The 27,798-nt window shown below is 35.5% G+C and overlaps 1 protein-coding gene across 3 annotated transcripts in view; it reads right to left on the bottom strand.

Annotated features, from left to right (window-relative positions):
- Positions 1-222: 222 nt before the first annotated feature.
- nwk (nervous wreck) overlaps positions 223-27,798 on the bottom strand; it is a 265,155-nt gene continuing 237,579 nt past the window's right edge. For 2 of the 3 annotated variants that reach the window (XM_071583676.1, XM_071583677.1), the window contains 4 exons: positions 20,912-21,083; positions 14,894-15,022; positions 8,775-8,827; positions 223-2,078 (listed from right to left, as the gene is read on the bottom strand). In XM_071583676.1, the coding sequence (XP_071439777.1) occupies positions 1,572-2,078; positions 8,775-8,827; positions 14,894-15,022; positions 20,912-21,083 (861 nt within the window). In that variant the 3' untranslated portion in view covers positions 223-1,571. The remainder of the gene's footprint in view (positions 2,079-8,774; positions 8,828-14,893; positions 15,023-20,911; positions 21,084-27,798) is intronic. The other variant, XM_071583678.1, reaches the window with a different exon arrangement.

Genomic DNA, 27,798 nt, shown 5'->3' with positions numbered 1-27,798 from the left:
ATATATATATATATATATATATATATATATATATATATATATATATATATATATATATATATATATATATATGTATGTATGTATGTATATATATATATATATATATATATATATATATATATATATATATATATATATATGTATGTATGTATGTATATATATATATATATATATATATATATATATATATATATATGTATGTATGTATATATATGTGTGTATGTATATATATATATTTTTTTTTTTTCATTTTCTGAGCTACCTCTACCAGACAATGTTGTGGTTTATTTGGAAGATTCTTTTTCATCATTTTTGAAGGCTAATCTTGAAGAAACATATATTTACACATTCACTAATGAACAATGTTGCATTTCCATGTTTATTAGATGCCAATTTAGGGAGAACCAGGATAGAAGCAGGCCTCCATCACTAAATTGTCAATTATTATCATTTGCTTAACCATGTACCACCTTTTCTCTTATTGCTCTCAAACTGCTACCTTGCAACCAGCACATTTCTAATACTCAAGATCCAATCCATTTACACTCTTCAAAATATTTCTCTTTGCTTTTCAGTAACTTCCTAATGGTTTTATTACAGAAGCACATTTAACTGGACTTAAAAGTAGAGAGCAATACCTTTATCTCCAAATTTTCCTTTGTTTCTACTGGGTACTTTATAACTATTGCTTTTAATTTTGTTTAACTTTAACCACTGCATATCTTTTAGGTACCGACTATAGAAGCAACAGGCGTGAATGGAGCATTCAAATTCACAACAAATATTCCTTAAATATTGACGTAAAATAGATGAATCTATTTGAAGACATTGACCAACTGTTATTGGCAAAACAATGGGAGACAAAAAAAGTTGTTAATAGTACTGAAAAAAATATTCCTTCAGGCATAATACTGAGATGAAAAACTGATGTTAGGCAAGTATAATTCCTCTAATACATACTTATTGTGTAACACACAAATTCACAAAGTTGATTATCCTATCTGGGCATTATAAAATTTTGGATATAACTCTTCTCTTAAACTCTCTGAGTATTGATTTTTATTAACATGTCCTTGCATAAGAAAACACACACTATCACCTATGCTGCTTAAGACATTTGTTTAAGGCTTGAAGCCAGAAGAGAATCCTTTACCTCATCTGAATTTGCGTAACATTTCATTTTTCTCCTCTGACTTGGATAGAATTTGCTCTTTCATCCTGCAATGGTTTATCTTGAATTTACTGCCCTACCTTAAAAGTTAATTTAACAATTTATGTCCATAATAGTTAATGCTAAAAAATTATTGTTATAGCATCCATTCATTAGTTTTAATCATTTCTCGATTCCCTTGAACAAGCTGAGGTGGACTGACTCTAGCAATTTAAATGATATTCCAAGCTTCCTCCCCTTGAGATATTTACATTATAAGGCTCTGGATAGTTATAATATCAATAAACAATTCATTTTGGAAGAGTGGCATCTACCTTTTCCAAAAATTGTACTTAATATCTCAATATTCACATAACATTGCCACAAAAAAACAATATCTCCTCCAATGACACCCTTCCATTCAAGCGTCAGATTCCTTGAGCCCACGCAGCCGCTCCAACTGAGTTGGCTCCAACTCATCAGACAGCTCAACAAACTCCTCCTGCCTACCTGCATCAAAGTCCATTTTCACATCCCCCACAGGGTCACCCACTGGCATTTCCTCAATGGTCCCTTTGCTGCCATCGGAGGCAGTTTCATCAATTGCACTAGTTGACATGCCTGATTCTGACTCAGGCTCCTGGCTTTTCTCCACTGTTGTAACCACTTGAGATCTGTCGCTTTCCGTCCCTTCATCATGCAGCCTCTCCTCCTCCTCGGACGAGCCATCCCTCTTTGTCTCATCCTCCTGCTGATCACCCCTGTCTACATCTCCCTCCGTCCCTGGGAATGGTGTCTCTGCTTCTTCCATCATTGGAGTTGCAGCGGTGATCACAATCTGGGCAACACCTAGCCCCCCATCTGCATCCACAGCAGTGTGTCCGGGTGTGCCTTCAACTTCACTGGTGAAATCATCTTCAAAACCTGCCTGAAAAATTATGATTTCCAATATTGGTGCATGGAAATGTGAGAATTGGTTTAAACCCTCTTGCAAAATGTGATGTCTAAGGCAAAGGAAACCAAAAGTTGTGTGGTTTACTTGCAACTAACTTCTACCATAGCTATGAAACTCACTCCAGACTACATGTTCCTTTTTATTGGCCAAACGAATGATTAATTCATATCCTAGACTATTAATCATAAATTAGTTTTAATGTTCACAAGTTCTTGATTAAAATCAAAGATGTTTCCAGCTGTTGTGGCATAAACTGAAACTTTCAATTAGGAAATAAATTATTTTTACTATCGTGTTATTAGGAAAGATGATTCTTTAAAGTTGATATCATTTTTCACTATGTTAGGGAGAGTGCATACTAGGAGTTCAGAAGTATATACAGTATTGAGAAATATTATAGGGACACAATGACACAGACACCTGCTCCTAACAAAATGTATCAAGGGGAAAGTTTGATATTCAATCTGACAGATGAAGTGGTTACTGCACTTAAAGCCTTTTCCACTTGACATCATATCATATGTGAGATAAATACAGGAATTCATTGACAATGGAGTAGGTTTTCAACCACATCATAAAATATTCTTTTGAATTAAAAACATCCTCATTTCCTCTTAAAGATAAATTAACACGTATCAGTCTTCAGAAAAGAAGAAAGCTTGGTGTACAAAAAAATCCCCTGTGCCCTTGATTAGTGCATTCTGTTAGAACGTGGTGTCACCATTTTTAGAGAACGCTTTTAGTTTTATTCTTGTCTGCACTACAGTGGCAAAAATTGAAATACCTGAAAGAGTTAACAGGTTCAACTACATAAATAATGTAAGACTTTGGGCATCATATGTGACATAAGTTATCAATTGAACAACATTTTTTGTGATTTAAAATAGATATGGAAGATGAAGATAAATAATAAATAAGATAAAGAATGCTCCAATGAAGAATTTGCTGATGTGGCTGAGGAAATAAGAATGTTAGTGTAATCAACATATTAAATGGGATGACTATCAGGTATACTGTTCAATATATTAATTAGATAATTAATATAAACTAGAATTATTGTAGGCACAAGAATGGGAAAGGTCAATAGGGAACAACTTAATTGTTTAGTTTAGCGGGAGGAGTATATTTTACACCATCTTGATAAATAATAGCATACTGAACTCTATCTTCAATGACATCAGCCAGTATTTTGGTGAGACTTCAGCCCTTGTAATGATGTATGAGAGAGGTAATTGCAGTTGACATGATCAAAGGGCATGGCAAAACCAAATGATAAAGTGCAGGTGTTAGGTTGATTATCCAGGTCAATGAGTAAACGATCAATGGCATCATATGGCACTATGAGTAAATGGTGTGAGGGCAACTTGGTTTTTACTAACAATGAGAGAACAACATTTATTCCATTTCATTTCCAACAAAGGAAAATTACAGCCTCCCCTCTTTTGAGTTTTAATGGTTCATGTATTAAGGGCTCTACCGTAACAAAGTTTCTAGGGATACATATTTATTAGTCCCTATCCTGGGAAGCTAATGTTGATCAACTATGCCCTAAAGTTGCTGTAGGATGCTACCTCCTGAGAAAAATAGTTACCCTGGTTGACACATCTACTCCTGTATTGGTCTATTGTGCATTTATTCACAGTAGACTGAAATATGGTATTGCTGTGTGGGGGCATTCATATCATTCCATGCACCTCTTTAGACTACAGAAATGGGTAGTAAGAATCCTAGGAAAAGTTCCAAGGGCAAGCAGTTGTCGACCTTACTTTAAAAGATTTAACATGCTAACTCTTCCCTGTTTGTACCTATTTCATTCTATAATCTTTGTTCTTCAAAACAAAGCCATCTTCACTCTGAAAACCAATGCTGATGTACATAGTAGGTATAGCACAAGAGGCTGTAATGACCTTAGACTAACTGCCCACAACTTATCTATGTTTGCTAAGAACCCTGGATATGCTGGTGTGAAATACTTGAAAACACTACCTAGAAAATTGAGGGAAATAGATATCTTTTTGTCATTAAAGTCTAAAATGTATCAATTCCTTTGTGAGCATCAATACTATATAGTTGATAAATTCATGCCCCTTCCTCTAGGCAAATGATTTGAATCATTAATAACTCAACTAAGATAATCCTGTTACAACTCCAGGTTCTTGTTTTTTCATTAGTGTGTAAATTCACATTTCCATTTTGAGAATATGCTGACACTGTATTATTTACGCTGTGATGTCTGTAAAGGATATGAGTAGACAATGTGATGTGTTCCATACATGTAAAAAACATGTCTTATAGGAACCAATAAGGATTATTATTATATTATTATTATGTAGCAGATCAGGTGGATTTATTCTTTTGGAAACTATGGGTCAATAGGAGTTGAGATCAAGACGACTGCTTTTTTCTATTACAAAAGGATTGAATTTTGAGGCTTTTAATACTGAACGGAAGATGCCCTCCATAAAAGAAATTTCTAATGAGATGCAAAAAAGGGCACTTAACAAAATCAAAACCAAACCTAAGGATAAATTTAGGTATTTCATCAATGTCTAATTAAGGCATATTACCTCAGCTGTTAATTACAATCATTTCAATCTCCAGTACAGATTAAATAAAAAGAAATATGAAATGGAAACATCAGAATATTCATATAATTCAACTGATTTGTAGGTTGGTCAAATGATAAAAGAATATTGCCTAAAAAATTACATATTTAAATCTGTTACAGCTGTATTTGAGTTCGCCACATGATAAGTTGGGGACAAAGGCAATATCTTTAATTCATTAATTTCCTGAGCATTGTTGATGTAGTTAAAGAGTTTATCATTATGCCATGTCCATTTAGCACTGTAAAGAAATGTCCAGCAATGTCTCTTGAGAGATTTGAATTCAAACTCTAGATCCTTGTCACTGGAAGATTTATATTGAAAAAATATCTAGGTTATTATGATTAGTCAATGGTACACCATGAAGTTATAATGTAACCCATCCAATTAGATATCAGAGAATCACTTAAAGTTTCACACTATGAAAGGCACAACATGGACAGTAATTTTGGGGATTGGGGGATAAATTTATTATTATTCTACTGGAAAAGTAGATTTCAGTCCATGTAAGAAAGTACACTAGGATTAGTATTTCTTAAATCACAAATCATTGTTATGATATATGGTGATGCTGGGGTACATTATCGTTGACAGTAGTCTTATCAGCCAAAGTCCCTAAGGTTTTGATGAAACTTCCATTTCTAGGTCCCGCATAAAACTGGACTAAATACTATAGCATTTTGCATATATCACAAGAAAACGTTTTTATCTCTGCATACTTTATGACTCCTTCCATTCCATCCAGCATGTTTAATGATTTGTTCCCACTACCTAACTTAATTAAAGTTACAATCACCTTCAACATCCTACTGCCTCTCAATATCTTCAGCATCCATTTTTCCTTCCTTCCATGAATTTTTCTCCATCACCTTCTCTTATTGGCATTTCTTTGTTCCTTTTTCTGCCAATTCATTTGCTTGCTTTTTTACCCTCCTCCACACCCACATCCCAGAAGCTTCAATTTCAATTAGTCTCAATGACCAAGTTTATGAATTATTCAAAACTACATTCTGAGAAGGAGTTTGATCTTTTCTTTGCATCATAATTGAAGGTCTCTGTCATCAACCCCCTTCTCTTTGTAAAAGCATCTTCAACTAATGCATTTCTGATTTTGGGGTCATTAGTAGATGCTTTGCACATTTTAGAAACTTGACATGCCTGGTGATCAAGGAATTTCTGTTACAGGTCCCCAATTTATAACTTTGGGATAAAACTCTGTTAATGCTGCGGAAGATCGGAACTCCAAAACATCAAAAAATAAAGCAAAACATTGATTTCACTGGACCCTTACACTCATTGTCTTGTTCATATTTGTTCCCACTGTTCCCCACCTTGAATCTCAGTAACTGCTTCACCAGTAGCAGCCAAACTATACCCACTCACATTGTGCAAAGGAAATCTGGGCCATAGAGCTTTCATATTTCTTAACACTGGGATTACATGACAGATCTTATAGAATCAGGAAGCTTATCAATTAACTGTGAAGAACTCAGCCTCTGCTTTCTTGCTTATTTTGCAAAATACCTTATCAACACCGGCATCCAATTTCAACCTATGGCGTGATGCCATCCATTGTATCAGAGAGGTTTTACGCTTGCCAGTTTTCCCACTGGAAAGTTTGCCTGGAGGACCCAACCTCTCACTAGAAACTTAAACACTCAGGATAAGATTACGTGGGGCAGCAATTCTCCCCTTCAATTCTCAAATGTGGTTCCTCAACTGTGCATTTATCTATTTTGAATGTGTTTGCCACTCAGAAATTTGTTAATAAATAAATATCTGTCACAAAATACCAAACAACACAGAATAATGCATAGTTACAGCAGAACACACTAAAATAAGTGTGGTATGGTTACAAAAATGCTGTGTTAAGAGTCCATGGGAACAAAATCATAGATGAACCAGAAACTCTCTCAACACTTGCTCTGCAATATTAAACATCAATTGCCTTAAACGTTTCTCAATTAAATCAATCTCACCACTATTCACTTGTGTTTCCATATAGGCTCCTAGATCACATCATATGCAGTGAACCCTTGCTAACACAGGCAAGATGGTGAAGGACTAGTCTGGACTGGGCAACATCCAAGCTATCAGAAGATTTGGTATCAATAATCCCATGGAGTATTATACGACATTGTTCATGCATGCCCTCGATTATTAACGACTGTTGATGACTCTGTTTGAATTACCTTTGCCCTAATATGTAAAATTATGAATTTTAAATATGAAATACTTTAATTCAAATTAAACGTAGTGCCAATATTTCCCAAAAATTATGCCAGTTGTAATTCTCTAATGAAAACTGCAGTGTGTGTTGAATACCACTAAATTTGTGTGATTAGTTTCAAATTTAACATGATATTCTAATTTATTCATAGTTTATTGGATTATTTTTGTTCATATGTGAAGATGGCATAACCAATTTGTCCTTAGGAACATTTGCATATTGCCCCCAAAACTCAAGTTAATGGCGTTCAGGAGTTTATAGTGTCCAGTCTACCTCAATTCCTATGGTGTTAGAGCCCATGGCAATGCTATCAAAGCAGATTGCAAAATTAAGTAAAAAAAATAAACCAATGAACAATATCCCAAAAGAAAATTGGGAAGAAACTTCCACATCAACTGCAAACATGAAACAACTGATGCAACAATAAATTCAAACCATAATCACTGATGGCATTTTGGATCTTAATAATGAAAGAGTCATAAGGAGGATGCCATAGATTTTCAACCTTTTTTTTAAAATTAATTTTTTTTTTAATTTAATTTTTGATGCTGTAAGAAATGTATTGAAATGTGAAGACAGACATCTAGTACTACAGCCATAATTTCAGAAAGAAAAGATGTTGATAAGGATGTATTTCAAGTTCTCACAGTTCAATCAATTCCATGCTTTCTCATGTATCAGGGTTTATTCCAATTTCTGATGAATAATAATACAGAGGCATATACAGGGTCCGTACAGTAAGTATCGTGACTGGTTCGCTGTAGCCTCAATGGAGTGGTGGATGGGGGTCCGACCGGTCAGCTCAGTAGAGGGGTCCCCCACCACTCAGGCTCACTAACTAGTTCAGTCGCCTCCGGACATGCGTAGAGACTGGAGGTGGATTTTTGTGACGTGTGATTGTTTGTGGTGTCGTCGTGCCAGCATGGAGCGCACCGTCAAGCAACGCTATGTTGTGAAGTTTTGAGTTAAACTCGGGAAATCCATGTCCGAGACCCTTGAACTCATTGAAAAGGCTTATAGGCACAAGAGTTTTTGAGCGGCACAAAATGTTTAAGGAAGGCCGGGAGCTCATCGAAGATGAGCACTGCGTCGGACGCCCGACGATCACTCAAATTGATGGCCGAAGTGAAAAAAGTTGTGGACTCCGACAGGCATTTTACCATCGCCCATATCAGTGAGGAGACCAGCCTTTCAATTGGAACCATCCACACAATTGTAACAGAGGATCTTGCGATGAGTACAGTGTGCGAAGCTGGTGCCGAAAGTCTTGAGCTAGGAACAAAAACTGTTGCAGGTGGAAATTTCGCAAGAAATATTAGACTGCATCCAGGAAGATGAAGATTTTCTCGACAACATTATTACCTCAAAGGATAGCTCAAAAGGAGCTCAAAGGATATTGGTTCGACTACATTGAGGCGGTTCAAGCGGCGGCGACAAAGGCTCTCAACAGTATTCCGGAAACCGACTTCCAGCAGGCTTTCTACGAGTCGCAGATGCGCCGAATTAAGTGTATCGATGCAGGAGGAATGTATTTTGAAGATTATTAAGTAATTATAATGATAACTGCAATAAATTTTGATTTTTTTGGAACCAGTGCCGATACTTATTGTACGGACCCTGTAATTGCCCATTCAACATACATGATAGAAGCAGGGATATTTTTACAGACATTGCATTTCCAATTGCCTTTAAATCTGTGATTTTGTTGGAAAAGAAGCCCCTTTATCTCCTTTTATTATTTGTTTGTATATAAAATACTCCCAAGGTAACCTACTACATCATCACATATTTAACTCAAAACTTAGATCAAGCTTTCAAAGGATTCCCACTCACCTCCATCTTGGTTCCATCTTCTGCAACAATTGACACACTAGGAACTGGTGGCTCTGAGTAGCATTGAAAGAAAATAAAGAAATATTATGTTAGTGAAACATTTAGGTATATATTGCTATTTACTAATAAAAAATGGTAGCAATAATTTTTTTTTCAAATCTTGAGATGCTGAAAATACTAGAAGGGAAAAAAGATAAAAATGAAGTCATTAAAAAATAATGATTGAAATGAAATTAGAGGTTGCCAGGGCAAAAAAATGATCAATAACCATCGAACTAACCTCATGTTTTAAAAGTTGAAATGCATGTTACAAAAATCTAATGTTAATCATGTATCTAACATCTGCCCTACCGAATCCCTCCAACATTATGCTTTCTTTCCAAATTCAATTCACCCAACAGGTTTTGATATCAAAATCCCATAGTTTTAATATCACACATTTTCATGAAATTCATTTAATGCAACAAAAGTATGCAGTAAAAAAATGCAGAAGCATACACCTATAATTATCTTTTTCATACCAACTACCTCTCTTAGTGTTCATCGTAGAATGAACAAATGACTTCAATCATGATAAATACTGAAGGAATGCAATTTAGGACATTATATTTAAACCAAATAAGGTAACATAGGCATTACCATAGCTGCATATAATCATAACCTGGATTAAAATATTCGACATTTCATTTTTTCAATACAGGTCTAAGCAATCTTTATAGTTAAGGTTAAAAATCTGTTTACTTACTGAAAGGTAAAATGTGTACTTTGGGTGTGATAGATTATCCTAATTGCAATACATTCAATACTCTGTATACAGTAAGTAAGAATGTTAAACTTGCCTCTGAAAGAATAATAATATGCTTGACTATTGAAGGCAAGTATTTTCTGTTATTAGTTCATATGTTTACGGTAAAGGCAATCATCTGTCTAATTATTCATCAATACTTAATAACATTATGACTTATTTTTCCAGAACATTTTTTAGATAAATAATCTTTTCTCAAAAGGTCCACCTTTTTTGTAACTGAAGATGTATCAATTTTATTATTTGCCAAAAAAACTATCATCGTTTCTATATGACCACTCAAATTTATCAGTCATTCAAATAGAGATTTTACATTTTAAAATAGCAAAAACTTCATTACATTGCAAGATTGCTTCCTCTAACTTGGTCTTCAAATTTCTTGTTTACTTATAATATTTCCAGAAATATTTATTTTTATGCTAAAACTTTGACCATATATTTTCTATGAAAGCTTTGGCATATCTAACTTTATATCAAAGCTTTGGCCTGAGAAACAAAAAGGGATAATTATTGCTATCTTCTGCTCTCATTTCCTCTCTTTAATTATTCCATTTCAAGAATTATTTTTCCCCGGTATATGTTTAATGTGAAATATACTTGAGTTTTCACCAGTTCATGCTTTTTGCTACCAATATTTCAAAGACAAACTCAGTCATTGTTTAACTCCACGATTTCAGGATGATGACAGAGCTAGCCTTTGAAACAGCAGCAGTAAAGTGCATGACCTGAAGTCAAATTACCTGGAATTACATTTTCCTGTAATAAAATCCTCCATTTCCCTTCAACACTTATAATTATTTTGACCAAATTTTATATTTGGGTACCCAATTACATGGAAAATTATGTGTGTTAAGATTGCTTACATTGAATATATGATTAACAAATAACCCAGTATTTTCTACTGTTAAACAGGTGTGTAGCATGAATGTAAGTGTACTAGTAAGTTGCTAATTTTCCAAAAGACGACGCGGATACCTAATGCTGATGTGCCTTTCTTTAATTAATTAGCTTTGATTCATGTGTTTATAGATGTGATTCATGTGATAGGTACCTAAGCACCCAATAAAACAGCAATTCATAAATTACCAGATATGCACACACATTTTAAGGTTAGCGTTTAATTAGGGGTGCCAAAAAATTGAATTCCCTAAAGATGAGGTTACAGACTATTTTATAGAGATAAATATTACAGAATAAATATGCAGAGAATATCTTATTAGGAAAGAAGTGGGCAAGTCAAGTTTCACCATTATAAAGTTTTTAAACCTTAATCAATTATTTAAGATTTAAAGGAAGTTGGAAAAAGCATGCATGTCTTTGGTTGCTGCCCCCTCCAAGAAATGAATATTATATGAATAGAAATTCTTGTTCTTAACCATTTGTTTTCTCCCAAAAACAAACCTAACAATCAGGTATCACTATATGCAATGGGTGCATTAAATATAATGATCAGTTATCACTGGGTGCATGAAACATATAACACATTCTATTGTGCTTCTATTTTAAGAGATACAAAATGCTTATTTCCAAAAATGTCAAAAACCACTTAAGACATTCTGACAGTGCATCTTAGAAATACAGCAGAATCCCAGTATAGTGTTATTGTTATATTGATTTCTCACTTACAGTGATTGCATTTCTGCAATTTAATTGGGACACAAGTAAGATTGAAAAACTTCTTATGACGATATCTCTAATACTTAATAGTTAGGAATTAGTACCATCAATGAAACACTGTAAAGGGGTTTGACTGCATTTGATATAGAAAACATTCTTTAGAATAAACATAAACTGATGTTAGTAGGTTAATCCTTAATTTAAAAATACTAATAGATAACTACAAGTAATTTTAACCTTGGAGTTTGGCAATACACTCAATGAGTTAGAGTCAGACGTTAGAGGAGTGGTTCAAAAAGTGAAGTGTGCTCTCTTTGCAAAGTGTGATTGATGATACTTAACACACTTTGCATAGCATAATTTCTTTAAGAAGATATGAATCTAATATATTTGGGAATATCTTAGAAGATATTCTTTATATTTACTAAATTCACTCATATGTAAACTAAATGTTCAACCAACAAAACAAAAGGGTGTATTAAATTCAATGAACATAATTGGATACCTAAAATCAAAGTTGTATCTCCAAATAGACCCATGACTAATATAACCAGCAGAATATATTCGTCTCTCTAAAGCATTAGTTCTAAGTGTTGCCAAACAACACCCAAAATCATTCTTCTGTTTCTGTATTTACAAAAATTACATTCCAAGTCTTCCCATTTCAGTCTAAAAACCACTACTCCATATTACCGTATTTTCCCATCAATAACGCGCGCCTCATCATAGAAAAATGTTCAGATGATCGAAAAAATGATGATACACATTATGTAATGAAAATTGAAAAAATCCAAACATAGATGTATTTTTACACCCACTATATAAAATTTTTACGTGCATATATCAAAGAATTGGGGCACTTGGTTGCATAAAGCATCGCAGATCTCAATATCAATTACGTTTCCTGGATAGCTCAAGTGGTTAAGAGCCTCTGCCCGGCAAGTGGAAAGATCCGGAGTTCATATCCTGGTCTAGGAAATATTTTTACATTCGTGATCTGCTTGATTCCACCTTCCCCACCTCTCCTGTGTTCGTCCTTTATGTGTGTTCCTATCCCTTTCCCTTATATCTGTTTCTATATAATTGAGTATATATATATATATATATATATATATATATATATATATATATATATATATATATATATATATATATATATATATATATATATATATATATATATATATATATATATATATATATATATATATATATATATGCATGTATATATACAGATGGGCGGCATCTATACACGTTCAAGATAACTATGAAGCCCTGGTCGCTCGGTATCTACACAAATTCATAATAACTAAAAGCTCTGGGTGCGTGTCATCGATGGGAAAATATAGTAAATCTGTTGGCAAGTGTACCAGGATCCCGTGCTGCAGTTTACCATGTCACATATATATTTGGCTGAACTATTAATAAGGCTGAATTTGACAATCTATTCTGAGTAGTAACAATAGAGGTTTGTCAAGTAATATTTGTACTCCCTGGCGCTGTTTGTCATATTTAACTGCTTTCTATGCTATAAAATAAAAATAATTTTTGGGATTAAATTTAATTTAGAACAAATTATTACTGATTGAGATTATATTCAATAAATCTAGGAATTGAGCATTTATTAGTAACGAGTGTTTTAAAACATATAATTAATAATAGCTTATTCCCTTATTGAATTATTGTTTTTCCTGTTTCTAACTGTATATAATTTTACTCTAATTTATGTGGTAAATATATAGGAAATATTGATTCAATTAAGCAATTATTGTGTTTTCAGAATGTTATTGGGAATCTGGAAAGCATTGATATTTGGTTTGATTTATGAATCGGGTGAATGGTTTGATTTGAAGTACAAACATTCAATTTGCTACATCTGAATAGCACTCACATCTGATAGCACATGGTACATTTCAAATTTCACTCACATTTATTCACACATATTTAAATGTTGTGTACTACAAAGTATGATCTTGTGCTTTCCTGGTGAATTGCTGTGGAAAAGGCTACTCAGGTCTTCCATCGGGTCAGTTCCTCCATCGATGATGTCAGCATTTCAGAAAATGAGTCAATTTCCAACCTCCGGGCTGATCATCATCACCAGCCCTGAAGATGAAAAATGACTCATATTCTGAAACATTGGTGTCATTGATGGTGGAACTGACCCGGTGGAAGACCTGAGTAGCCTTTTCCACATTATGGTCTATGCATTTATGCATTAAATGCGTTTTTACTTATAAATTACATATATGAAAAATCATTAGGTATCCCTTATGAAAAGAAGGTGAGTAAGTGCCAATATTGTTTTCATAAGGTCATCAAAATATGAAAAATTCAAAACAAGTAAACGTTCAAATTCTTGTAATTTGAACTAAACAGCCCACGTAATTACAATTATTTTTAAGGTCTATTAGTTGCTCCTTATTATTAATCAGAATCAACCAGTCGCTAGACACATATATGCCTACCTTAGTAGGCATATTAGTAAACTTAGTAAAGCTGTTTATATGTTAAGAAAGCTCAACTTTATCATTTCAAATGAGTATCGTTTAACACTTTACCATGCCTTCTTTCAATGTCATTTGAATTATGGTGTTGAGTTATGGGGTCATTCCCCTCATGTTAAACAAATTTTGCTACTGCAAAAGAGAGCTATTCGCTCTCTTGCTAATATACCACCACGTGATTCCTGCAAACCTTTTTTTTATTAGGTATAGAATCATGACTGTATTTTGTTTGTATATCTTTAAGGCTCTGATTCATGTGAAAGTTAATCTAGAAACTTACCAGTTAAGATCCAACCTCCATAACTATTCCACAAGAGGTAAATCGAATCTAAATACTACTTATTGTAGATTGTCATCAACTTACAACACATTTCACAATATGAACATACGACTGTATAACTATCTGCCTACTCAGTTGAAATCAGATGGTATCCAGAGTTTCAAGAATAGGGTGTATATACCTGGTTACTTGCTCACCCACTATACTCATTGGATGAATTCTTTTGTGACAATTTTCATCACATTTAAGAAAGTATGTTTATATGTTAAATAATACTTATATTGATGACATTTAATATGGTTGTACCATTTTTAAAATGAATAAAGTATTATTATTATTATTATTATTATTATTATTATTATTATTACCTGCCTCTAATAACAGAGAGCCCAATGAAATTTTGAGTTTCCTTTCCTCTCAGTCTGATTGTAAGTTTTTGAGTGTATTGTCTCCTGAGGAATCTACCTCCAAATTTTCATTAGGTAATTAATATGATTGGGTAAGATTTTCAGTTAAAAAAAATTAATTGCTGTCAATGCACACCACAATGATGATAATGATAATGTGATAGGAGTCATCAAAACATGCTCTACAAAATAACAATGATTTTGCAACACATGCAATTTTGTTTTAGTTAATGTAATTCTACATCTATATAACATATTTCATGCAAGACTTAAGTTATGGGAGCATGCTAATAAAGTTATACTTCAAATTAAGCGTTCCATGTTATGTTTAGTCTACTCCAAGTACATAAGTTAATTAACTTTGCATAACAATAATACAGAGAATACATAAATTGAACAACATCAACTGCAGTACCTAGCCCTTTCTTTCAATTCCACCTAAGCTACAAAAACCTCAACATTCGATGAACATATCATCATGCATTGATCACATCAAGCCTCACCTCCACCTTCATCTTTTTCACTTTCTTCTTGACCCTGGTCACCGAATTGCTTCTTATAATGATGCTGCTTCCCCTTGGCGAGCTCCATTGAGAAGCCAGTAGTTGGAGGGGGTTGAGGAGGTGGGGGACCTTTCACATAGTAATATAAGTGAGGAATGGTTGAGCAAGCAGGAGCCATGTCACTTTAAAGCTATCAAATGCACAAATAAAATAAAGTGCAAGCAATTTGTGTTTCATAAAGTTGAATGCCACATTAAAGAAACCATCCAGGTGGTAGGAAAATTAAGAGACAGGCAGTATTATGAATTAATACACAACAGCTGATTTTCATAATTATATTGATGTTATTATTAAATGGCACTGTTTAAAATAACATTTCCGCCAAGAGAATACTCAATTAGAACCAAAACACAATTTGTCAATGCACTAGTGTAATCACAGAAGTATTCTGTTCTTATCAACCTTGGAATTTTTTTAAGCAAATATAATTTTTTAGAAAAATCATTTAAGAAACTTTTAGCTAGAGATCATCAATTCTATGCTTATTGTCAATTGGTTCATGGGATAAATGGTAAGACTTAGTTTTTTTAATTCAGAAAATGACGGCACCTTTTCGTTTTAGTTTGTTTCAATTGTAAAGTTTCTTGATTCCTTATGCTGAATGAGGCTAGAATGGCTATATTTCACAAATGGGTACATTCTCCCATGGTGGTTTATGCTCTGTCTATAAGTTGTGGCAAAATTTTGTTGAATCTATAGACCATTGTGAGATTATAAGAGCTAGAACCCACGTATCCACCCTAAGCTTAGTGTTATTTCAAAAACTAAACTTATTTTTTTCCATGACCAGTTCCTTAGTTAGCATTCCATAGCAAATAATCTTAAAAATAGCATTCACCCAATCCACTAAATAAAGTAGACACATGCTGATATTTTATGCAAAAAATCAGATTAATTTATGCAAGTAATTAATATATTAATTTTTAAAGGTGACAATACTATCACTGCACATGCCAACATAAAGTTATGCTTCATGACATCAAATTAAGAAAGCCTTTTACAGAATGCATACACAGCAGCTTTAAAGATTTCTCTAGGCTTTACATTCAAGCATATCAGTATCTGTGTGAAAAACATATTTTCTATCATATGTACTCCTTCCTTGACCTTTTTCAAATATAATTGTATTCATTTTTTTGCAATAAATATTTAAGAGAAATTTCCAGTTCACATTCATTATTCCCTGATAAAATCCTGGAATAACTCATAAAACATTTTCTGCTGAATTGGGATTTCATTAATGGTTTCACCCAACCACTGAAGACCTTAGCCAGCCATGGAAGGAATGTGTCACTTGTGGATATGGAATGCTCTACTCTTATATTCATTGTAACCTAAACATGAAAAAAATCAGAAAACAAAGATGGCATCATCATCAAATTCACTAGAATTAAAGGTGAGAAAGAGTAATGTTGTCATAATGTCATGTTCTATGCATTGTAGAATGTGTACAAAACTGTTCAATAAACTTCCAATGCATATCAAGGAAAAGAAGAGAACTGCTTTATTTATAAAGTCTCTTTCTGGTTTCCTAGGGGGCAAAGCTTATATTCAGTTAGTTGGTTTATGCATACTTGATAACTTATGTGCATTTCATAATGCATCTTATTTGTGGATATGATTTCATGCTAGGTCTGTCTTGCACAGAGTAAAATCATTATTGTTATTGAGTTATTCTGCTGCATTTAGTTGTATTATTCAAGGAACAGTTATCATATAATAAACAAATTTTTATAAAAGACTTCAGAGGGACATTTGAGAAAAAGGTTGGCGATAGAATTATGGTTTTTGAGGATAGGGTAGAGGTCTTTTAGGATTAATCGCAGAGATTCTAGGCCAGAGAAGTATGTGGTGCAAATTGAAAGAGGGTGGGCTTAAGCGGTGGAGGAAGGTTTGGAAGTGTAGGCATATCTCCGGATCCTTTTGTTAAGGAGGGGTTCAGGACAACCCCTCCTAATTACGCTCAAATGCCCCACCAACTTATCAGATCTTCTCAAATCAACCAATCCACACCTTAAATCCCGGCACCATCCCAAAACTACTTCCATGCCCTGCAATAAACCTAGATGCAAAACATGTCCTACTTTCAAAACCAGGATCCCATCCCTCAGCCACCTGCTTTCCAACTCTGTCCCACCAATTCCCTACTCCTCATGTACCTACAGCAATGCAGTTTACCTCATGAAGTGCCAACTGTGCCCTATCTTTTATATTGGACAGTGTACCACACCCCTCAATATTAGAATCAATAACCACTGAGCCTCATGCAAGAATTCTTCCCTGATTGGTATGCTCCCAATCTGCAAATACGCCTCCGAACACAACACTCTCTTTGATAAATGCTATTGTGTATTGATCTTAGCATCCCTCCAACCCTCTGATCCTCCACTGAAACTCATAACAACAGAACAAGCGAATATCTGGCTCCTAGATTCCTGGAATGGCCCAGGTATTAATATAGGACATAAATTATCCTGATCTGCACATATTTTCATCCCCCCTTTGCCCCTATCACCTTCCATTTTATCCCCACTCTTCTAAAAATCCCCCTGCTATCCCTTCCCCTCCTCACTCTTTCCCTCACAAACTTTTCTCCACCTTCCCCTTCAATCAATCGTTTCCAGCCCCATATGTTCTTCAGTTCTGTCCTTCTCTTCCATAAGAAAGGTGGCCTGGACTACCAAAAATTTGAAACCGAGGGAGTTTCTTTTCTTTTTTGTGTGTTTCTGTGTTTTTGGCTTTGTTCACACAATAAATAAATATGAATATATTCACACACACACATATACACATAGGAGGTTTGTTCAAAAAGTATCGCGAATTATGAATATCTGCGGGTTATGTATATTTGATTTTCAATTTTTTGGTGGCGTAAAGTTAGTACTTATGTCTCTCAGTTTGGCCATTTTGAATGTTCAGTTGAATGTTGAATGTTGATAGCTGTTTTATTTGGACGTGTTTTGTCTTCGATTCTTGCCTGCTCCAAAAAATGGATCAAAGATTCTATCAAATTTTGTGCGAAAAACAAAATTAAGTGCATGGACGCATTCCGAATGTTGACTGTGGCATATGGAGAAGCTACCTTGATCCGAAGCAACGTTTATCGGTGGTACAAAATGTTCTCAGAGGGCCGAGAAGTTGTGAACGACGAAGAACATGCCGGACGCCCGAGCACGTCAACAACAGACGAAAACATTGATGAAGTGAAGAAAATAGTATTGGCCAATCATTGAATTACCATTAGAGAAGTTGCTGAGGACCTAAATTTATCCATTGACTCATGCCATTCAATTTTTAACAATGATTTGGGCATGACACAGGTCAGGTCGCCGCAAAATTCGTTCCAAAATTGCTCAATTTCGACCAAAAACAGCAACGCATAAACATTTCTAATGAGGTGTTGGACTCTGCTCGTGACGACCCAAATTTGCTCCAGAGTGACCGTTGACAAATCATGGGTTTATGGTTATGACGAGGAAACTCCAAAACTCCAAATCATCCCAATGGATGCTGCAGCACGAGCCAAGACCGAGGAAAGCGCGCCAAGTTCGGTCGAATGTGAAAGTTTTGCTTACAGATTTCTTCGATTGCAGGGGCGTGGTGCATCATGAGTTCTTGCCACAGATTGGTAGAATGGTAAATAAGGAGTATGACCTGCATGTTATTGCACAATTTGCGCAAAGCAATCCGTCAAAAAACCCTCGGACTTGCAGAAGAACAAAAATTGGCTTTTGCACCATGACAACGCCCCTGCTCATACATCGTTACTTGTGAGTGAATTTTTGGCCAAAAATAACAGACCAATGATGCCGCAGCCACCGTATTCCCCAGATCTGGCCCCCAGTGACTTTTTCTTGTTCCCGAAATGGAAGAGGCCCATGAAAGGACGACGCTACGCTACGATTGACGAGATAAAGACTGCATCGAAGGAGGAGCTGAACAAGATCACAAAAAATGATTTTTTGAAGTGCTTCGAGGATTGGAAAAAACGTTGGCACGAGTGTATAATATCTAATGGGGATTACTTTGAAAGGAACAAAATAGATATTCATGGATAAATAAATAATGTTTGAAAAAACACAGATGTCGCAATACTTTTTGAACAGGCCTCGTACATATACATACATGAAACCTTGTGTTCAAAACTGTTATATAAAATATTAACAGCCATTACAATTAATTGGTTTTTCTAAAATAAGTCTTAAATTGAAAAAGAAAACATAGATAAAAATGTAAAATTTTCAAGAAAACAGCATTGTGCTGTTAAATTTAGCATATTCCTAAAACTCACATGGTCTTTTCATGATTTTACAACTTTAAAGGGCATTGCAGCATAGAAAATGTAATGATGCCACTCAATACTCTACATTCATCCAATCAAGTTATGCAGGTAGTGGAAACTCTTGTATGAATACCTCAACATCAAAAATTAATATGCGATCCTGAACCAAAAATGAAGTTAAGAGTAAAAGTGAGGCAACTGCGCATATGCCAGGCTGAGTTAATGAATTCTTAGTTATGAGGTTGAATGACAAATTTGAAGGAAAAAATTAAATAAAGAAGCAAAGGCTAAAGTTAAACTACCTACTTAGGAGCTCAGCAGAATGCCTTTGTTCCTTGTTTAAGCATTTTTCAATCCCTCCTTTGGTCTGACACTAAGATTTAATTTTTTATTTCATACATTCTACAGGTTTCATGACTTAGTCATGTGCAGCCCCTGCAATTAATTTTGCATTTGTCTGCGATATTCTGATATTTTTGAAAGAAGAAAGGTAAAAGTCATTCAATGTTTGAAGTTAAGACTGTTTAATAGAGATAAATTAAAGGTTAGGACTTGTTTGTTGTTTTCACTGGCATTTATTCTTCCAATGAATGTGCAACTGTCATTCCCTGCCATGGACTCTACCATGGGATTTTACCCTACTTTAGCATTCATCCACTTAGCGTTAATTTACTTGGGTGAAGGGAACATTTTCTCTATCCAATGGTCAACATGCCTAGGACAAGGCTAGGTATAATGGTGTCTACAGTCACCGTAGCAATCTAGTATGGAATACCCTTATGTTTTTAAATAATGTTACCTTATGAGCAATGCTTCACTTATGTTCTTTTTGGATAATTTTCTCATAAAGACTGCATTTCAAATGTACAATAACTTATTAGTCCATAGATTATTGCTCAACCTTTCACTCCCCCTACAAATACGCTCAAATTGCAGACATCTGTATTTATACCTGAGTGCAAGATAAATAATGCAGAGATGACATGCAGAAAACACTTATGAAGGTACTCAATGAGATTTCATGAACAAAGGAACTTATATCAAGAAAAAGAAACTGAATATTAAAATAAACGTTATGTTTTTAAAACAAAATATTCTACCACAATTATAAATGCCGTTATGGATATGCTTTGACTAGATTTTCTAGATCTACTGAAAATAAAGCTCATTAAGTACTAATATAACAATTTGATTGCATATTTAATCAAAGTTTAAAATTAAAATATCATCATGCAAATGAAATATATATTTCAGATTACAACAAAATAAGAGTAAATGGTTGATTTTTCAAATTAGTGACTGATGATAAATATTTTCCCATAAGGTACCCATTTGACTTTTAATTCAGTTTAATGTAGAATGAGACACTGTACTTATTTCAGTGGTTCATAACCAAATTATTTTTCAACATATTCATCATTTTTTTAAATATCCCAAATTATTCAATCCTCATAAAGACAATTTATTTTTTGACTTTATGGAAATTCAAAAGATGAAATAGACATTTGGAGTAAGTAATTTCCAGTGTATTTGGTTCACACTGCATCAAATAAGAAACCACTCATGAATTTCCATGATGCCCATCAGGCTAAGAACCACTGGGACATGTTATTCAAGGCAGTGCAAATTTATAATGAAACATTGGATTTCCAATAGAGATTGAAATGAATCATTACCAGGTTCTTCTTCTTTTCCATTTTCATCTGGGGGTTTTTCCTCCGTTATAGGCATTTCTTCAACATCTGGGGTGGGTTGCGTAACAAAGACATGCTGTGGTGGCAGTAAATAAGTGGGAACATCTGGTGGTGTGAACACAGGTGGGGCAGATCCCGGTGGAGATTCCTCTCCCTGAAAGAAACAAAGAGGATAGCACTTATCTCCCCCTCTTGTGAGTTCTAATCAAACAAGACAATATTGGCATAAATTGAGTAGCTTCAGGCGTGGTGATGTGGTGGAAGTCAAACATAATGAATAACTGATTGAAGCACTTTTCCACTTGATAAAATTTTTATATTTACGACCGGGTTTCGATGTATTACATCATCATCAGGTAACCAACTGAAGTTGTGTTCTACGCTTATATGCATTCCGGAAGGGGTGGAAAGGGCGTGGTAGGAAACGAGGGGGGGGGAGGGGAAGGGGGTGAAGGGTGGGGGGGAGGGGAGAAGACAAGGGAGACATTTACAAGAAACAGCGTATTGACCTTGTTAAAAAACACACAGTATATATAGTCTTAGGGTTCAAAGTGGTCCTATTGGGTGGATGGCAGCAGTTTCCAATAAACCATTGGTGGCCGGGACGAAACCAGTAGACCAGCTGGGTTTGGAGGCCAAGGATTAGGCCCTTCTGGAAGAGTGGTGGTGGAATACCCCCGCTTAACTCACACACTGGGGGGGGGGGGTAAGAGAAAGCACTCAAGGAATGAGGCACGCATGGTCAAAGTTTACTGACGAAAGTTGATGGAAAGGAGGGGGGAGGAAGAAGTGAATTGCATGTCATTGAGAAGAGAGGTTTTCTTCTTAACTCATTGGACAATTTCCAATTGCTCCAACGCATCTAATTTTCTGCATTTATTCAACACATGTAGCACTTTTAATTTAAATTCTCAGGTGTGGTTAGTCTCGAGTAAGTGTTTGGCGATCACTGATGTGGTGTTGCCTAAGATCGTGCACTTCTCGTGTTCTTTGATTCGGGTGGAGAAATTCCTACCCGTTTGGCCCACATATATATGGCCCCACACTCGCACTGTATGCCATACACACCACTCTTCCTTGTATTGTCGATGGTATCCTTGTATTTACAGAGGAGTTTCGATATGTTGAAAGGGGTGTAAAAAGAGACTCTAAATTTGTCCTTCGGGAGTGCATTCGCTAAATGGTATGATGAGTTGTTGATATAGGGGATTTTGCACCATTTTTGGGTTTCCGCGGGCCGTTCCATTTGTAGGGAGGTTGTTATGTTAGTGGCAAGCTTGGTCCTTTTCTTCCAGAGTAAGGAGTTGATCAAAACATCCTTGTAACCATTGTTGACGGCGATGTATTTAATCATATTTAGTTAGCGGTCAAAATGTGCTTTAGGCATGGGGATTTTGATCAACCTATTTATCATGGAGTGGAAGCTGGCAAAATTATGGGAAACGGGGTGGCATGAATCTGCGGGAATCACAAAGTCAGTATAAGAGGGTTTTCCTGTAGATCCCAAACACGTGTTTACTCTCTCGAAAATCAATGGTCAAGTCAAGGAAATTTATTCTCCCATCGACTCCTGGCTCCATATTGAACTATAAAGAATTTTGCACTGTGTTTAGGTATTGAAAGAATTTTTCCAATTGTCTATTGCTCCATGTCCAACAGCATAAGATGTCATCGACATATCTGAACCAATATCGAATATTGTCCAAAAGTTTTTCATTAGAATTAAAAATTTTTTCTTCTAATCTATCCATGAAAATTTCGGCCAAAAGTGGGGAGAGCGGTGAGCCCATGGCTAATCCTTCCTTTTGCTTTTAATATCCTCCATTGAACAAAAAATAGTTTTGGTCAACACAAAGTTGGAGTAGCTTACATATCTTGGTGTTTATCGAGCCATCTACATAAGCAATGGAAAGGATGTCATGGGCGTAAGATAATGCCTCTTGTTTCCGGATGGAGGGGGAAAAGATTTTGGACATCAAATGAAACTAACTTGGCGTTCGGGGGTAGGGTAACCTTTTGGAGCTGTTCCACTAAGGAAAGCAAATTTACCCCCTCTCCACCCCTCCTCGTTTCCTACTACATCCTCTCCACCCCTTCCGGAATATATATAAGCTTGAACACAACTTCAGTTGGTTACCTGATGATGATGTAAAACATCGCTACCCGGTCATAAAATAAAAATTTTATCAAGTGGAAAAGTGCTTCAATCAGTTATTCACTATTCGCATGGTTATACTTGCACGCTACAAGTACTTTCAGCCACTCAAACGCTATGTCAACAATGTTGGGCGATAGATTTTTCAAGCTCATCTTTTATGCCAGACATTTTAAAATTAAGTAAAACACTGAGTTGTGTGGCCAGTGGTGGGGAAATGCTAGCTATTGACTTTGGAAGGGGAAATTTTATTTACTTGGTAGTTTATTGTTGAAGGTAGGGTTTTGAATGACACAAACTTAACACTCCTACATATCTTAGACTCGCCTAAAAGACAACCTGACTCAACAATGCAGTACACCCTACATTTTTGTATATATTCCAACCCCTTCAATTTCAACTTGCATAATCCTCTCCTCTCTCTCCTCTCCATCAGTCTCCGACATTCCATTGACTATCAAAAGCTCTATATCCTCCTTTACCTCCTCCTTTGGTTTTCTCTCTCATTCACCACCATGCCTAGTGTATCTCTTTGTTTGGATTTGTTTTCCTTTCCATCCATCTCCACACCCATATCTCAAAAACACGCAATCCATGTTGATCATCTTACTCCAATAACCATGTTTCTGTATCATATAAAGCCACACTCGATTTCAAATTTTCACTAATATTCTCTTAGTATCCTTACTCAGCACCCCTGTCATCAACTCCTTCTTCCTTTTGGTAGCTTCTTTGCCTCATAAAAATCTTCTCCAGATGTGCCCACCATGTTGACCGTCTTGGTCCAAAACACTTCCAAAAGAGGAAAACTGCTATTCCTGCTCTACTTTTTACCATCCTATTTTAATTGTTTAACTTAGTCTGCCTACAAAACATAAACTTTATTTTGCTCACCTTGATCCTCATGCCTACCAATCACAATGATTTTCTAACCATGACTGTAACCCCTTGATTGACTAGTTAACTAAAGCTTCATCATTATTTTATTGATTCCCAACTGACTTCATTCCCTACCTCCAGTGCATCCCATGCTTCTTTTACCATTTCCTCTATTCATAAACAATAATGGGTGATAATGGATACCTGGATACTTACTCTTTCTCCTCTTTGTTTCACTTCCTATCCAGACTCTCACTATCTGCCACCAACACCAAACCAATTTGAGATATGTACGGGTTGCATTGGTTAAGCCATCCATGCCTCTATACCCCTATCTCCTGTAGTACATTCATTAATTTTACCTAATTTATCAAATGCTTTTCCAAAATCTATGAAACAAACAAATACATCCTGATTGTATTTTACATTCCTCTTTATTAGTGACCTCATTGTTGGAATGGCATCATGTTTGCCTCTTCCCTACATAAACCTAAACTGATCATCCCCAAAATAATCTTTTGCCTTTCTCTCAATTCTCTCGTTGATGATCCTGAGAACAACTTTTGCTGCATGCGAAATCAAACTTATTGTTCTGTAGTCTGCACATATTGCTTCCTTTTCTATGAACAATGGTCAATATTTTTGATTAAGCTTTTACTTCTGCTAATAATATAATACAACTCATTTGATCTATGTTTACCATGCTTCTTCCTGCCTTTTGCTCAAAGCTGTAAAATATACAACACTATACAATATAAAATGCAATAGTCATATGATATATCTCTTAGTCCTTATGCATTTTCCATGTATACCTGTGTTTATGGTGTACTTACATCCAATTGCAAACTATGGTTAAACAAGTCCTCTGGCATAATTATTGCTTTCTCTCTACAGCCATTTATTGTTACTAAACTGTAGTCCCTGACCTCACTCCTAACTCCCACTTTGCCAACTACCATTTTAATTCCACATCAATATAAAGTTTTACCTCCCAGGGACATGTGTGATTATTTCCTGTAGTTGATTATATATCACAATTCCTGGTGCATGAGATGCATTTATTCAAAATCCAAAATGCACTCTTTAATCAGTCTGCATCTTATGAGTTGGGTGCTACTCAGGTATTATTTCGATCTATCAGCACAAGCCAATTCGCCTGAAATATGCTTTCTGAAGTATTTTTTCCATATGAGACATAGAAAATGGTTGCCTTTACTAAAATTTGAATGAAACCCCTGCTTTTTGCTAGTAGTAGGCGACAAAGTTTAAATATTTTGCCAAAAGTGCTTCTTAAAAAAATTCCCAAATATATTGTAAATGAATGCAATATAGTGCGTATGAATTTGTAGCACCTTACTAAAGAAAAGCCACTGCGCAGCCTATCTTTTGTCTGGCTTCCCACTCTTAGACCTATCTGGTAGGGGTGACCCAGCAGCTCAGTTCCAAGAGTCACCAGAATGCGCAAGCCCTTCACCGTACCTGGGTTGTGGAGTGTGAGGGGGAAGGAAAAGGAAGTACATGTAGGTTATTCCAAAGTGCCTATGATTGAAAAACAAGAGCTGAAAAAATAAATATGTATTACAAATGTTAGTATTTAGTCGGGAGTTTTTACATTTGACTTCGTAGAATCCTTCAAATGAAATACTATATATAAATGGAAAGTTGAGGAAAATCCTTTCAAATGTGAAAGAAAAAACAGGTCATACCCAATGTTACTACTCCATTATAAAAACTTTTAAGCCTACAAAATAGAGTTACAACAACAATGTTACAGTGACCTGCAGCAAGAAATCATAGGTTGCGTAAATCAAAACTCTTCCAAAACAAGTTTTTTACCCATGCTCACACCCAGTGGAACCAATCACTATTCTGCAGAGTTCAGCCATAGAATCTGAGAGCAAGAAGTCTGAATAGAGAGAGAGGGATGAAATGGAGGAGGAGATGAAAGGAAAAGAAGAGGATGTGTTAAACAATAGAGACAGGAAAATAAGTCATATGGCTGTAGATACTACCTTGATCAAAAAGTTCCCGGAATAACCACCGTGTGGCGCTCCCATCGTTCCGATTTGAGTTCTGTTTTTTTTGTTAAATTGGTACATCTGTTGTTGATATTCCCTTTAAATCTTAGTGTCATAACTTGACATTTGCAAAAGTTACGTAGCCAAGAGTACATCTATCTCTGTGTGTGTTGGCGATTTTTTACAATTGCAGAAATGGATTTAAATTTGCAACAACGAACTTGTATTAAATTTTGCGTAAAAAACGGATTTAGTGGCGCACGGACGTTGGAAATGTTGGAAAAGTGTTTCGGCAACGATTCTCTAAAAAAAACGGTCGTTTACCAGTGGCACGAGGGGTTCAGAAGTGGTCGTGAGTCAATCGAAGATGATGAACGCAGTGGCAGACCATCGACATCGAAAGTCGGTGAAAAAATTGATAAAGTAAAAGAAATGTTGGTCAATAACCGCAAATTAACCATCAGAGAAATAGCGGAGGACTTGAACATTGCCTATGGATCCGCCCAAGACATTGTGGTTAATGATTTGGGTTTCCGTCGTGTAGCAGCAAAGTTGGTGCCAAGAGACCTCAATTTCATGCAAAAAAGAGACCGTGTTGACGTCGCAAAAGACATGATTTGCGAGGCTGAATCCGATCCCACATTCATCAAAAGGATCATTACTGGAGACGAGACGTGGGTTTATGAGTACGACACGCAATCCAGACATCAGGCAAGTGAATGGCGTTCACCAAATGAGCCGAGACCAAAAAAACCACGTCGTTTTCAGTCAAAAAAGAAGGCAATGCTGACGGTTTTCATGGATTACAACGGTGTAGTGCATCATGAATTTTTGCCAGAAGGCCAGACAGTAAACAAAGAGTATTATTTGGGCATTATGAGATGTTTGCGTGAAGCAATTCGCCGAAAGAGACCAGAAATGTGGGCAGAAAACTCGTGGATTTTGCACCATGATAACGCACCGTAGCACAGTGCTATCATTATTCGTAATTTTTTGACGAAAAATGCACCAAATACCATCCAACAGCCACCGAATTCACCTGATTTGGCTCCCTGTGACTTCTTTCTGTTCAATCGAGTTAAAAAACCATTACGGGGAACGCGTTTTAGCAGCCGAGAGGAAATAATGGAAAAATCGCAGGAAGCACTGATGGACATACCGAAAACCGAATGTAAAAAATGTTTCGAGGATTGGATCAAGCGCTGGCATAAGTGTGTTGCAGTCGATGGGGATTACTTTGAAGGGGACAATATAGATTTAGATGAATAAACTTGTATTTTTAATTTTCTGAATAAATTCCGGGAACTTTTTGATCAAGGTAGAGAGATTGTGACGTGGCAGAGGATCAACTGGTGAACGGTAGGAGAGCCATACCCTTACCATCACTGAATCCACATCCTGTGTCATCTCTTTATTTCACTCAAAAGTCTACTTATTCATTTCCAACACTACTTCAGTTGCCTTACTTTATATTTGTATCCACTTATTACAGGTAGACCTTGCCCTTTACAGTCTTCCCTTTCATCTGCTACGCTCTTTTGCAATATATCATTTGCAACTCTTTAGTAATTTCATGTTTTTTTGGTGATTTATATAAGATATTAGATATGAATTTTCATTTCTACCCTCTCACTTTGAACTATCTATAAATCTATGAATATTTGTGATTTATAAACATTACACTTCCACTCAAAAGTTGGAAAAATATGCACCAAAGGGGGGTGTATTCGTGCATTAAAGTTCCTTATAGCCATTATCAACATCCCCAAACACATCACTACAAGATTTTCATTCGTTGTGAGTTTGAAAAACTTGAA

Source organism: Hetaerina americana, unplaced genomic scaffold (genome assembly GCF_022747635.1).
Source record: "Hetaerina americana unplaced genomic scaffold, ioHetAmer1.1.p SCAF_144, whole genome shotgun sequence".
Classification (NCBI taxonomy): domain Eukaryota; kingdom Metazoa; phylum Arthropoda; class Insecta; order Odonata; family Calopterygidae; genus Hetaerina; species Hetaerina americana.
Note: the sequence above shows the minus strand (reverse complement) of the source record. Positions and strands in the feature narration are given on the sequence as shown.